General features: G+C 44.5%; 1 protein-coding gene across 3 annotated transcripts in view; it reads left to right on the top strand.

Annotated features, from left to right (window-relative positions):
• The window catches only part of Pdzd2 (PDZ domain containing 2), a 358,456-nt gene that overhangs the window by 120,462 nt on the left and 224,781 nt on the right, over positions 1-13,213 (top strand). For all 3 annotated transcript variants that reach the window (XM_041632042.1, XM_041632040.1, XM_041632041.1), the window contains exon 2: positions 12,072-12,901. In XM_041632042.1, coding sequence (XP_041487976.1) covers positions 12,426-12,901 — 476 coding nt within the window. In that variant the 5' untranslated portion in view covers positions 12,072-12,425. The remainder of the gene's footprint in view (positions 1-12,071; positions 12,902-13,213) is intronic.

Genomic DNA, 13,213 nt, shown 5'->3' with positions numbered 1-13,213 from the left:
TATGTACTCTTAGCCCACTGAGCCATCCTCTCTCCAACCTCCAACTGCTTTCCTATACTCACCCTGGGGAGTAAACTTTCATGGGTGCACCTGATTTTCCACTCACCCCCACAACTTTGTTAATAAGACAGAGCCCACATTTTAGTATACATGGGGTGGGTCTCCAACCAGGAGTCTCAAAATAGCTGCCAAATTATAGTAATACCTTTTCATTTTATTGTTTTGTATTCTTTGGGGGTGATCACACTTAGAAACGGAAGAAGCTTGAACCTGTCTTGGGGGGGGGTGGCATTTTCCTCATCTGTGAAATGGAACAGTGGATGAAGTAATCCCCACGGTACCTTCAAGATCCCTGCCTTCTAGGATTTATATGGGAAGACCTCGCTCATCCCTGAAGCTCTAGGTGGAAAGTCTAGCTTCTCAGAATCTTTCCACTGCCCTCTTTTGTACCTTATGTGGCTCAGTTTATGGTTGTTGTTTATTTTATGGTCTCTTTCTCCTCTGGAGCCTAGGCACTCCATCCTTCCATACCATCCCGGGATGGAGAGTCAACCCATGAAATAAAGACTAAATCAAATTCTGTGGTCTCAGGGTCACAGCCCATCAGCCTGTCTGCATGCAGCCCTGTAGACTGATAATAACTGAGCACTCAGCAGCTTGCTCCGTCAAAGCATAAGCAGGGTTGAGGATGTCTCGGTGGCCGCTTTTGTGCAAGTTTCTTATTCCATTATGTGCTTGTCTATAACATCCAAGATCACACAATAAACCAGCAGAAAAATTAAAATCCTCCTTATTTGATCTTCCAGTGCCCCCTGCCAAGTCCAGGCAGTAACTCAGTAGCTGCTATTTGACAGTGAAGTCCAACTGAAGTTGAGAGACTCAGGATCATGGTTTAGGTCTGAGATGAGGGTCACTAGTGAGTGCATATGTATAGCACAATTTACTACACACACATACACACACACCTACCTATAGAAATCAAATTATTCCAGGCTGTTCTAGAGCAGGTTTGAGGTATTTGAAGCATACGGTTTCCTCTCGATATTAGTATGTTGTAGTATGGAGCGGCAGGCTGTGTCCCGCCACCCGGCTAGTTTTACCCGAAATAATTACACGGAAACTGTATTCTTTTAAACACTGCCTGACCCATTAGTTTTAGTTTCTTATTGGCTAGCTTTTACATATTGATCTAACCCATTTCTATTAATCTGTGTAGCCCACGAGCTGGCTTACCAGGAATGATCTTAACCTGCGTCTGTCTGGAGTGGGAGAATCATGGCGACTCCCTGAATCAGCTTCTTTCTCCCAGCATTCCGTTCTGTTTACTCCGCCTACCTAAGGGTTGGCCTATCAAATGGGTCTAGGCAGTTTCTTTATTAATAAGAAATCACTCCCACATCATTTCCCCTTTTTCTGTTTAAACAAAAAAGAAAGGCTTTAACTTTAACATAGTAAAATTACATATAGCAAAACAGTTATCAAGCAAGAATTACAGTTACAATATTTATATCTATTTTATCTTTTATCATAACTAAGGAAAACTATAACTATCTATTCATTCTTCAACTCCATCAAAGACTCCAGAAGGATATAATACTACCTAAGTAAACAAGAAATAAGAAAACTCTAGAAATGACAGAGACATCTTGCTGCCTGGACAGTCACCCAAAGTTCTTTTGTATGGTTGGGGCATCCATCTTCAGCCTTCAGGCCCATAGTATCCAGCAGACATTTCCATGAAGCAGAAAATTTCAAAGACAGTTCAGTCACTATCTGCTGTGTTCTGCAGAATGTCTCGCAGACTTTTTCATGAGTCATGAACCCCAAAAGACCGTCTCACCTTTAGGCAAGTTCAGCAGTCCTCTCTCTGCAGGTTCTCTGTGTCCATTTTATGCAACAGTCCAGGCAAGAGCAGTTTCTTGTCCAAATGGCTATCCAACTCCATAAGGATCCTCTTCGATGCCCATCTTCCCTCGAAGTAGATTGGTGCCACCAGGAGCAGATATGTCTCATTGTCATGAAAAGTCCTAAGTTATTAAAACATTAAATGCCATATTCTGCAGTCTTTGAAAGATATGAAGAATGTCTATCTAACTGAAATGTATCTCTATATATCTAGAAAATCTAACTAACATGACTACAAGATTGACTATTATTGATGATTAACCATTAACCTATATTTCTTAATTATACATTACATTTTTAAATGAACTACACAATCACAATACCTTAATCAAGATCAGAAATACATATACATATAACAAAATTGACTGTAAAATCTACACCAATGCAAATCACTCATACCTATATCATTTCCCCCTTTAAATGTAAAAGAACATTTACAAACAATATTTTGGGAACATGGGCGCAGTTTTTTCTCTCCAAACTGCTTCCTGCTGAATGGGGGCGCTGTTAATCAGATCATTTAGGGTGTAACCTGTGTGCCAGGTTTATCTCAGTTGCCAGTTGAGTGAAGTAATTTTTTGAGGGTGTTCACAGGAACTTTTCGGGAGGTCGTGGTCTATCATACCATATCGGGATAGATGCAATCCATAGGGTCTGGTCCTCTGTGAAAACAAAAGAAGACCCTTTCCAAAGCATCATATCCTTAGACCCAAATTTTGAAGTCATACCCTCACGATATCCGTTTTGGTTCCACTTGGCAGCCCATAGAATGAAATGTCTCTCTGTACTTAGCTCCTTTACAGTCAAAAATTTTAAAGAAAGCACAATGTACATAATCCAGACTCTCTGTGAATTTTCCATTTTTACGTGGCTTATTTTTTTTTTATTTCTTTTAATCTCTTAACTATCTGTACTCTGTCTCTTTAAAGACTTTACCTTTTTTTTAAACCATTTTTTTTTAAACTTTATTTTTTATATTCTTTTTCTTCTCTCTCTCAAGCCTACGTACATTCATCCAACAGTGTGGTATTTTATGTCTGAATCTGTTTTATTGTGAATCTCTAACATTTTTTTACTATCCAGGAGCATTTATTAAAATGTTAAGCAGTTCTTAAAAACTTAAGTTGCACCATGTACAGGTAATACGGTACCGCCTGTGTCCTGCCCAGTTGAAACCTTAAATGCGCTGTTTTTATGGTAATTACGGTAGTTCCTGCCTGAGACCAGCACAGTTCAGCATGGCAGAGCTGAGCCAAGCCTCTCCTGCCTTAGAGCCATTTGGTGCCCCTGAGTCACACACAGTTCCAGGCACACAGCAGTCGACATTGCCATCAAGTAAGCCGTAGAGCTTTACTCCAAATGCTCCATTCAAAAGCTCTGTCTCCCACAGGAGCCAGACAGAGATCGCAATGGCGGCACAGCCCAGAAAGCCGGCATTTTAAAATAGCCAGTTTTTTCCTGCTGCTGAGTCAGGACAATTTCTTTGCGGCACGCATCCCACAAACAGCAAAAAGCTGTCTTAAATTCTGTCTCGCTCCTTTTTAAGCCCTCTCAGGTTTTATGTGGAGTTCATTAGCACTTTGGGTGCCACTCTGTTGAAATACGGAGCAGCAGGCTGTGTCCCGCCTCCCGGCTAGCTTTACCCGAAATAATTACACGGAAACTGTATTCTTTTAAACACTGCCTGACCCATTAGTTTTAGTTTCTTATTGGCTAGCTTTTACATATTGATCTAACCCATTTCTATTAATCTGTGTAGCCCACGAGCTGGCTTACCAGGAATGATCTTAACCTGCGTCTGTCTGGAGTGGGAGAATCATGGCGACTCCCTGAATCAGCTTCTTTCTCCCAGCATTCCGTTCTGTTTACTCCGCCTACCTAAGGGTTGGCCTATCAAATGGGTCTAGGCAGTTTCTTTATTAATAAGAAATCACTCCCACATCATTAGTAGGTGTCTCTTCTGTTCCTCTTTGTGTTTCCGGTCAATTCTGACAGACTATATCCTTCTATTCTGGCTCAAGAGTTGCACCCGTCTTCTTAAGCATCATGACAAGCTGTTTACTGTGTGTGGCTTGGGCACCTGAAACAGCGACTTCTGATGTATAATCTCATGGTTTCAAATACACTTAAAACACTTGGCTAGTAGGGCCCAGCTGACCCCCTTCCAATAACACTGGTTTTCACCACACTGTAGGGGTCTGCAATATGGGCATCTTTAGCAGCTTTCCCTGCATGCCGGGTGTCCAGGATATCTTCCAAGGCAAAGTGATGTGTCTATCTATTTGTATTACCTCCATATGGAATTGACAGCCTCCAGATCTTGCTGCAGAACACAAAGCAATGATATAATTTTATTCCTATTATTGTTCCTAACTCTGCGACTCCCGTCAGTACAGAAATGGCCATCCAGGGCATGACATTTGGCGGGTTGTTCAAATATCTCACATTCCATACATAAGCTAAGCAATATCCAGTCTTCAGTCTCGATTCCCTGACACCCGGTTCCTGGGCTCTTGCCCAGTCAGTCCCACTTCTAGGTACCTGTGATTGTTTCTACTCTTTACTCTTTAAGGGGCCCCACTACCTAGCTCCCAAATAAATACACACCAAGGCCTATTATTACTTACAAACGCCCAGCCTTAGCTTGGCTTATTTCTAGCCTGCTTTCCTTAAATTGTCCTCCTCCCCTCCCCCATCTACCTTTTGCCTCTGGGCATTTTCTTTCTCTTCTGTATACCTTACTTCACTCTTACTCTGGGGCTGACTGTGTGGCTGTGTTTCTGGCCCCTGGTGTCCTCCTCTCCTTGTTCTTGTACTTTCTTTCTAGATTGCTGCTATTTATTCTCTCTGCCTGCCAGCCCTTCTTATCCTTTCTCCTGCCTTGCTATCTGCCGTTCGGCTGTTTATTAAAACAATCAGATGTTTTAAACAGGCAAAGTAACACAGCTTCAGAGAGTTAAACATAAAAGAATGCAACACATCTTTGCATCATTAAAACAAATGTTCCACAGCATAAACAAAGGTAACACATCTTAAACTAATCTTCTACAACAGGTACCAAATTCTGTATTTTTTTTTTTTTTTGACATTTAATCAGACTAATCATGGTGTTTAGAAGAATCCAGATGAGGGCAACTTAAAGAAAAAAAACTAGACCTGTAGTTTTCCTTTTATTTCTGCTTCTCTTTCTAAAGGTCTTGGCATCGGCCACACCCAGCAATTTCTTGATTGATCAGCTTTATGCTGCATAGCTCTCTGTACCCACAAACAGGGCTGTGTTTCAGTTGAATACCTTGTTATTCTCACAAAAAAAGGGAGGAAGGGTGATTATTAGGTAGACAGCCATAAACTCCTGACATAAGCTATGTGGTTATTACAGGGAGCCTGTTAGTGGCCACAGGACAGGATCCCTCCGCAGGCTGGTTGCTGACCTGGGTGAGAAAGATGGATTATCAGATGCAGGCTGCGTGCTGATAGAGAAGGAGAAAGGCCAGAACTGCCCCCACCACTACTCCAGCACAGCAAATTTGTAGAGAGGTTCTGAGTGTGTTTCAGAGCACACATTCCTGAAGTTGAGACCCACATTCCCGTGCCTTGATGAGCATAACTGTACGCACGGTAGGGTTCTGTGTGCTAGAACTCTTAGCAGCTCTACGGAAAGGAGGAAGTGACAGCCAGCAGCTCCAAGAGCGCCACCTCTGTCCTAAACTAGCTATTGGTTTCGTCTGTAGTGTGTAGAGTCACGGGCAATCAGGATCTGGGCAGTCTGTAACCATTCGGCTTCTCCATTTTGTTCCCATGGTAGACTATTGAAATCAACCTTTTTTTTAGGCCAGTCCCAAAGTTGTCTTCTCCAGAGAAACATCTTCTTAGCTTCTGAGTGAGAGGATGGGCCCCGTCCTTTGCTGACCCCGTGATGCAGTGTGGCCAGCAGCAGCATCTGTGCCCTCCTACCAGGTGTAGGGTCTTACCCCCTCAGAGTTCTGCATGGAGCCTGGCACGTGATAGGTCCCCTGGGGAAGGTTAATCAAATGCAGTTGCCAACTGGCCTTTTCCATCAAAGAAAATTCTCACCTCCGTTCCCCATAAATATAGAAAAATGATCCCTTTCACTCATTCCTCTAAACTTCATTTTCTCTCAGAGAAAGTCAATAAAAACCCGTGCCATCTAGGGTGGAAAACATTCTCCAGCCTTCTCGGGAAGTGACCTAACAACGAATAATAACAAATAGGAGACGGTGTCAGTAATAAACGACCTTATTACTCGGTCCCCCAAAAGAGATTTCCAATGCCGTGTGCTTTGAGCTTCTAAAGAACCTGAGTGTCAGCTATTAATTGGTTCCAAATAAATCAAAAGCTTAGCAAACACCATCTACATAATCACACGGCTATTAAAAAGAAACGTAAGATCAAAGATCATCCATCCATGTTTAAAGACTGAATGTCTTCTTTGGCCAAAGAGTAATGCCTTTCCCTGATTCTTACAGACATATTAAAATCGTAACAAATGAATCAAAGTGCTTCCAGCCTACGGACCTTCATGACTTGCCTTTCTTCGTCATGAAAATGAGAAAGTTAAACTAAGCCTCTCCCAAGTTCTCTTTGTCTGGACTGAGATGTCTTCAAACACAGTTACACTGTCCTGTGTGTTTGTCTGTGTGTGCCCCCCTCTGCTAGGCGCCTATCACATCACAGACTTAATAAAAAAAAAAAGTTGTAAAGATCCTTTCAATTACATTTTAATTGTGATCCAAGGTGTTAGTCACAGTTCAGATGATTCCATATATAAAAATAGACCAAGTGTCATCAGCAAGATGCTCTTTAAATATCTGATGGAGGCAAACCAACCTCAAGAGTGGAGGCTTTTCTTTCCCCCTGGTGTCGGTTCGCATCCATCCATTCATTCAGGAAGTATTTGCTGAATATCTTTTAAGAACCAGGCCTTTAAGCCATTATAAAGTCTTTTATTGGATATGCCTGACATATGTATTACCACCTTTGGTTTCTGAACGTTTCATAAAGAATTATGAAAGGCCAGGTGTGGCGCACACTTTTAATTCCAGCACTCAGGAGGCAGAGGGAGGCGGATCTTTGTGAGCTGGAGGCCAATCTGGTATAATAGCTAGTTCTAGGATAGTCAGGGCTACACAGATAAACCCTATTTTGTTTTGCTCAAAACAAAACAAAAATGAATGAATTAAATTGGTAAGCCCAGTGGTGGCGGCACATGCTTGCATGCCTTTGATCTCAGCATTCAGGAGGCAGAGACAGGCAAGTTTGAGGCTAGCCTGGTCTATAGAGCAAGTTCCAGGATAGGATCCAAAGCTACAGAGAAACCCTGTCTCAAAAAACAAAAACAGAAACAAAACAAAAAAAACAACAACAAAAGAATTAAATTGTTCACCTAATCAGGCTTTGAACTTGGCTCTGGAATGTACTATCAGTAAAGCAAATTTATTGTCACAGTATAGAGGAATTGTAGGTAGAAGATGTTAGGGAAGCTTAGCACGGTGGGAAGATGAAGGCTTAGGATACACAAGGTATTGATTTAAATCCCTTCCCAAAGCCATTCTAGAATAAATGGAATTTAGTATAGAAAAAAATCTAGGATACTTCCTTAGCACAATCAACAGAGGTTGCTGGCAGCTAAGTTCACAAAATAAACCCTCCCCAAATCCAAACCATGGCTTCTCAGCAAAGCTGGGATGGCGTTTTCCCCTGAAAATTGAGCCTGGCCGGTGCCAGGAGAAAAGGGATTCTACTTTCTTTGTGTTGGTGGTGGTGGTGGTTTTTCTGAGGCAGGGTTTCTCTCTGTAGCCCTGACTAGCCTGGAACTCACTCTGTAGACCAGGGTAGCCTCTAACTCATAGAGATCCCCCTGCCTCTGCCTCCCGAGTGCTGGGATTAAAGGCGTGCGCCACCACTGCCCACCCTGGGTCCTACTTTCTAACAGGGGCATAAGTGCGGATCTGGAGCTAGAACTCCAGAGGGTAATATTCCATCTTTCATGTGGACTGAGTAGAAAAGAAGTTATCCTGCCTCTCCATGGAGTTGATGACTAGAGGGCAGAGGTGTGGACCAGGGAGAGAAGGCGGGGCTGTCTGCAGCCTCTCTTTCTTCACTTAGCCATCCTGCATGGGCCTGCATTCCAGCCCTCCCCCATCAACTCCTTCCTTCCTTCCTTTCTTCCTTCCTTCTTTTCTCCCTCCCTCCTTCCTTCCTTCTTTCTTTTCTCCTTCCTTCCTTCCTTCCTTTCTCCTTCCTTCCCTCTTTCCTTTTTTGAGACAACATCTTGCTGTATAGCTTTAGAATTCTCTGCAGGCCAGGTAATCCTCCTGCCCCTCCCACTAAACCCAGCTAAATTCCATTTAAAACATAACTAGGGGCCACTGAGACAGATTCAAAGGTCCAAGCACTTGCTGCCCAAGCTCGGTGACCTGAGTTCAATCCCCAAACCCACCAGAGGCAAGAACTGACTCCCTAACATTGTCCTCTGATCACACACATGCATCTGTGTTTGCATGAACAGAGGCGCACAGGCATACGTGCAATGTGTACACACATGTTCCAATATTGTACTGGCTGGTTTGGCGTGTCAACTGACAAAGGAGCCTCAGCTGAGGAAATGCCTCCTTGAGGTCCAGCTGTAAGGCACTTTCTCAATTAGTGATCAAGGGGGGAGGGCCCAGCCCCCAGCCCCCAGCCCGTGGTGGGTGGTACCATCCCTGGGCTGGGTGGCTTGGACTCTATAAAAGAGCAGGCTGAGAAAGCCACGGAAGCAAGCCAGCAAGCAGCACCCCTCTGCGACCTCTGCTTCAGTTCCTGCCTTCAGGTTCCTACCCTGTTTGAGTTCCTGTCTTGACGTCCTTCAACGATGAAGAGCGATGCTGAAGCGTAAGCCAAATCAACAGTTTCCTTCCCCAACTTGCTAGGGTTTCATCACAGCAATAGAAACCCTAACTAAGAGAAATACTAATACTAACAAACAAAATTGTAATTTTTAGCTATTTAGGCCAAGTGTAGTGGTCCACATCTATAATCCCAGCTCTTGAGAGGTAGGAGCAGGAAGCTAGCCACTTCAAGACTAACCTGAGCTACATTGACCATTCCCCCAACCCCCCCCCCCCAAAAGCCAACACAACAAAAACAAAACAAAAGAAAACAAAAAACAACAAAAGCTGGAGACACAGCTATGGCCATAGGTTTGCCCTCGGTCCTGGGCACAATCCTCTTTACCAAAACAAGCAATGCCTTGGAAGACACGTGTGAGGGTCTCAGTAAAGAAACTGCTGAGATAATAACCGAGTTATCAGGCAGAAGGTTCTTTTGTTTTGTTTTCCCAAGACAGGGTTTCTTAGTGTAGCAGCCTTAGCTATCCTGGAACTCAGTTTGCAGACCAGACTGGCCTTGAACTCAAGAGACCAGCCTGCTTTAATCTCTTTCATCTCTGAAGATGAAAGGCGCGTGCCGAAACACCCAGCAGGTTGAAGGATTTTACTCCTGATGAGAGAAAGAACATCCAAAGGCACCTGGAAGAGTCCAGAGCAGAGGAAAAAAGAGATCGGACGTGGCCAGGGCTAGGGAAGGCAGAGAGTGGAAGAGAATAAACAGTGGAGACCATGAGATGCAAGAGGTAGAGAATAGAGCACAAGAGAGAGCAAGAGGGTAGCAGAAATAGAAAGCTGGGATGGACAAATCAAGTGGATTATAACGAGGACAAGTAAGTGGGGAGAAGCCAGGGCCAGATGCTAGTGTGGGCTTTGAAATGCGTAACAGGTACTTGTGATACTGAAGGAGCCTACAGGCCAGCATGGACTCTGAGATTCTGAGAGCCTCCACAGGTGAGTGTCAATGACTAGCTGAAGAAAATGCTCTTTTGAGGGAGATGAAAACCCAGTCCCTCACGAGTTCTCGAGGAATGCTGGCTTTCCCCTAACTGCTAGAACGCCTGGAGTCCAGCTTGAGTTCATCATGGCCTGAGACCCAACTAAAGGGGGTCCGGGAGGAGACAGCAAAACTTTAAAGGAGAACAGTCAATGAGCTTATTGATTTTCTTCTCCTTGCAACTCAGACGTTGTTAGAAGATGACACAAAGAGATTGGGTTGTATTGGGTCATTTGTCTATCTGTATCGAGTCAATTTGGGTCATGGGGTTGCCGTCAGAAGACTAGATGACCCCTAGGAGACTACTCTCTCGCCCTGACGGGTGCTGAGGAGGTAGAAGCAGTTGTCAGAGGAGAAAAAGTTATTTCAAAAAGTGGAGATGTACTCACGGATGGTTTTCTTGTCTTCGTTTCTGGATGGGGTCACCAGTTAGACCAAATGTAGCCTTGACTTTATAGAGAACCACGTGCCTCTGTGGCCTGAGTGCTGGGATTGAGCTCCAGCTAAAGATATTTAATCTTAGTCTCAGGTGCCCATGGACCACACAGCTTTTAATTCCATTCTCATCATGGAGAAGTCTTCAGCCAGTCCCTCCTTTTTCTACGCACCCTCATTTTCCTATGATTTTTCTGTAGCAAAGGCATTTTCAGCCACTTGACAATTATTTGAGATAACTCGGAGCAGAAGTTAGATAGTTTTGCAATGCAACTTAAGAATCCCATATCCCAAAATCTGAAACCTGAATTGGTCCAGAATCTGAAATGTTTTTAACACTGACTGGATGCACAGGTGGGAAAAGTCCATGCCCCAAGTCTCATTTCATGTTAAAATTGTTGGAAATATTATATGAAGCTACTATCATACATGTAGGAGGCCTATGGGAACCTTAAGTCAGTTTTACCTTGGCATAGATCCCATCCCAAAATATTATGGCTATGCAAATATTTCAAAATCTAAACTCCTCTGAAACCAGATACTGTCATGAAATATTTTAACTGGACAAAGATGTGTTACATTTGTTCAAGCTGTGGATTACCTTAACTGTGTAAAGGTGTGTTACTTTTGTTTATGCTGCATTTGTATAATGATGGAAGGATGTGTTAAATTATGTAAAGATGTGTTTCACCTTGCCTGCCTAAGGCACCTGATTGACCAATAGGCAGAGAAAGAAAGGCAGGGCTGCCAGGCAGAGAAAATAAATAGGAGGAGATATCTAGGCTCACTGAAGGGAGGGGGAAGAAAAGGGAGACGCCCCGGGGGCAAGAAGCCAGGCAAACAGCAGACAGACACAAGAAGAAGTGAAAGTAAGATTTACAAAAGAAAGGCACCCGCCCCAGGCAAAAACTAGATAAAGAGAAACAGGTTAGTTTAAGATAAAAAGAGTTAGCCACCACGCCTAAGCTAGGCCAAGCATTCAAAACTAGTCTTTGGGAGGTGATCTGTGGCCCAAAAGAGGAAGTCTGGTATAAGAAGCACCTGGACTTCAGGCATTTCTTATGGGCTCCTCAGCCTGTACTACGTGTCTAAACTAAGTGTGGCTCTCCACCAGTCCAGTGAAACACTACAGTGTATAAAATGTTGATCCTGAGAAGACAGAGACCAGGAATCATTAGCTGCAAACACAAGTACTGTGCCCCCTTCACGGCTGATATTTATCAGCTTCAAAGGCTGGCTTCTTTGAGAGCAGTTATCCCATCGGGGAACGGACTTCATGGACACAGAAGCCTTTCGCAACAGCCCAATCCATTTTTATCTGTTATATATAGGTCTCCAATTAGATTCCCATCTCAGGCAAATAGCCATGATAATTTAAATTAATTTTGAGTAGCTTGAAGCTGACAGCCCTAGCATTAGAATAAATGCTTTTGTTACGGAGGTGGGAGGTAATTTATTTACATGTTGCTGGGAGCTGCCTCCTCTACTGAACTGCCTTTCAGCCAAGTCATGCAGTCTCAAAAGAGGTGACAAACTTGGAAAGGGATGAAAAGTGATCCAGAATCTTCCTGAGCCTTACCCTGGGGTTTTTCCAATTGATGGGAGAAGTGGCTTTTCACTTCCCTACTGATCAAGGAAGTTTCCTGGAGAGGAACAGTGTTCCAGGAGGTAGGGTGGGGTGTGTGTGTGTGTGTATACAATGTGAGGGGAGTTACACTGGGGAGGAGTATGGAGAAAGGAGGTATTTGGTTCCTAAAACATCCCTGCATCTGACAAATATTTGTGGGCCTTTCTCGCAAGGCTAGCTGTTGTAACTCCAAGTTTTTGTTTTTCTCCTCTTCTCCCAGGTGTGAATGAGCCCAGGCACGATGCTGCCACTGCTGAAGACACAGCTGATTTCCATGTTATCTGCATGAACCCTGCTGTGAAATGAACCAAGCAAGGACTTGTCGGATGCTTCCTCCCCTCCCTTTCTGAGCACTCAGGAGCCATTGTTCCAGGGTGGTTTAATTGTGTCTTGTCCTCTCGCCAAGGCAAACATCCCAGTCTCCGAGGAGGCATCCCCAAGCTCATCAGCCGGCCCAAACGTGAACATGGGCAGAGCTGACAATGGCGAGCGTGCCCAAGGGACATGGGTCCCCCTGGGGTCCCGTTTCCAGAAGCAGGACCTCTCATGATGCTGGTGTCTGGGAGTGAGCACCATGCCCATCACCCAGGACAATGCCCTGCTGCACCTGCCCCTCCTCTACGAGTGGCTGCAGAACAGCCTGCGGGAGGGAGCAGACAGCCCCGAGCAGCGGCTCTGCCAGGCGGCCATCCAGAAGCTGCAGGAGTACATCCAGCTGAACTTGGCTGTGGATGAGAGTATAGTCCCACCTGATCACAGTCCCCCAGAGATGGAGATCTGCACAGTGTACCTCACCAAGCAGCTGGGGGACACTGAAACTGTGGGGCTTAGTTTTGGGAACATTCCTGTTTTCGGCGACTATGGTGATAAGCGCCGAGGGGGCAAGAAGAGGAAAACCCACCAGGGTCCAGTGCTGGACGTGGGCTGCATCTGGGTGACGGAGCTGAGGAAGAACAGCCCAGCGGGGAAGAGTGGCAAAGTCCGGCTCCGTGATGAGATCCTCTCCCTGAACGGACAGCTGATGGTCGGAGTTGACGTCAGTGGGGCCAGGTAAGCCGGAAAATCGCCAGCCAGTGTATGGCCCACTTACATCTTAGTTCTTTTTAACTTTTTATTTGGAGCTGAACTTATAGACTTATGCGTCCCCTGGCAAGAGGACAGTGGCTTTTATCCCCTACAGGAAAACAGTAACTCTTGGGCTCCTAGTGCCTCATAACATCCCAGAAATTACAGCAGATAACAAGGAAACTTGATTTCAAATCTTGCTTCCTAGAAATACCATTTCTTGAGCAGCATCTACGGTAGTGGACGTTGTCAGTCAGTAGGTCATTGAATAACTGGTTGGTTGGTTTTTATTGTTTT

This window comes from Microtus oregoni, unplaced genomic scaffold, assembly GCF_018167655.1.
Source record: "Microtus oregoni isolate MIOR12 unplaced genomic scaffold, Mior012 000040F_ref0000088, whole genome shotgun sequence".
Classification (NCBI taxonomy): Eukaryota; Metazoa; Chordata; class Mammalia; order Rodentia; family Cricetidae; genus Microtus; species Microtus oregoni.
The sequence above is the reverse complement of the archived record's forward strand: the minus strand, read 5'-3'. Positions and strand labels throughout refer to the sequence as shown.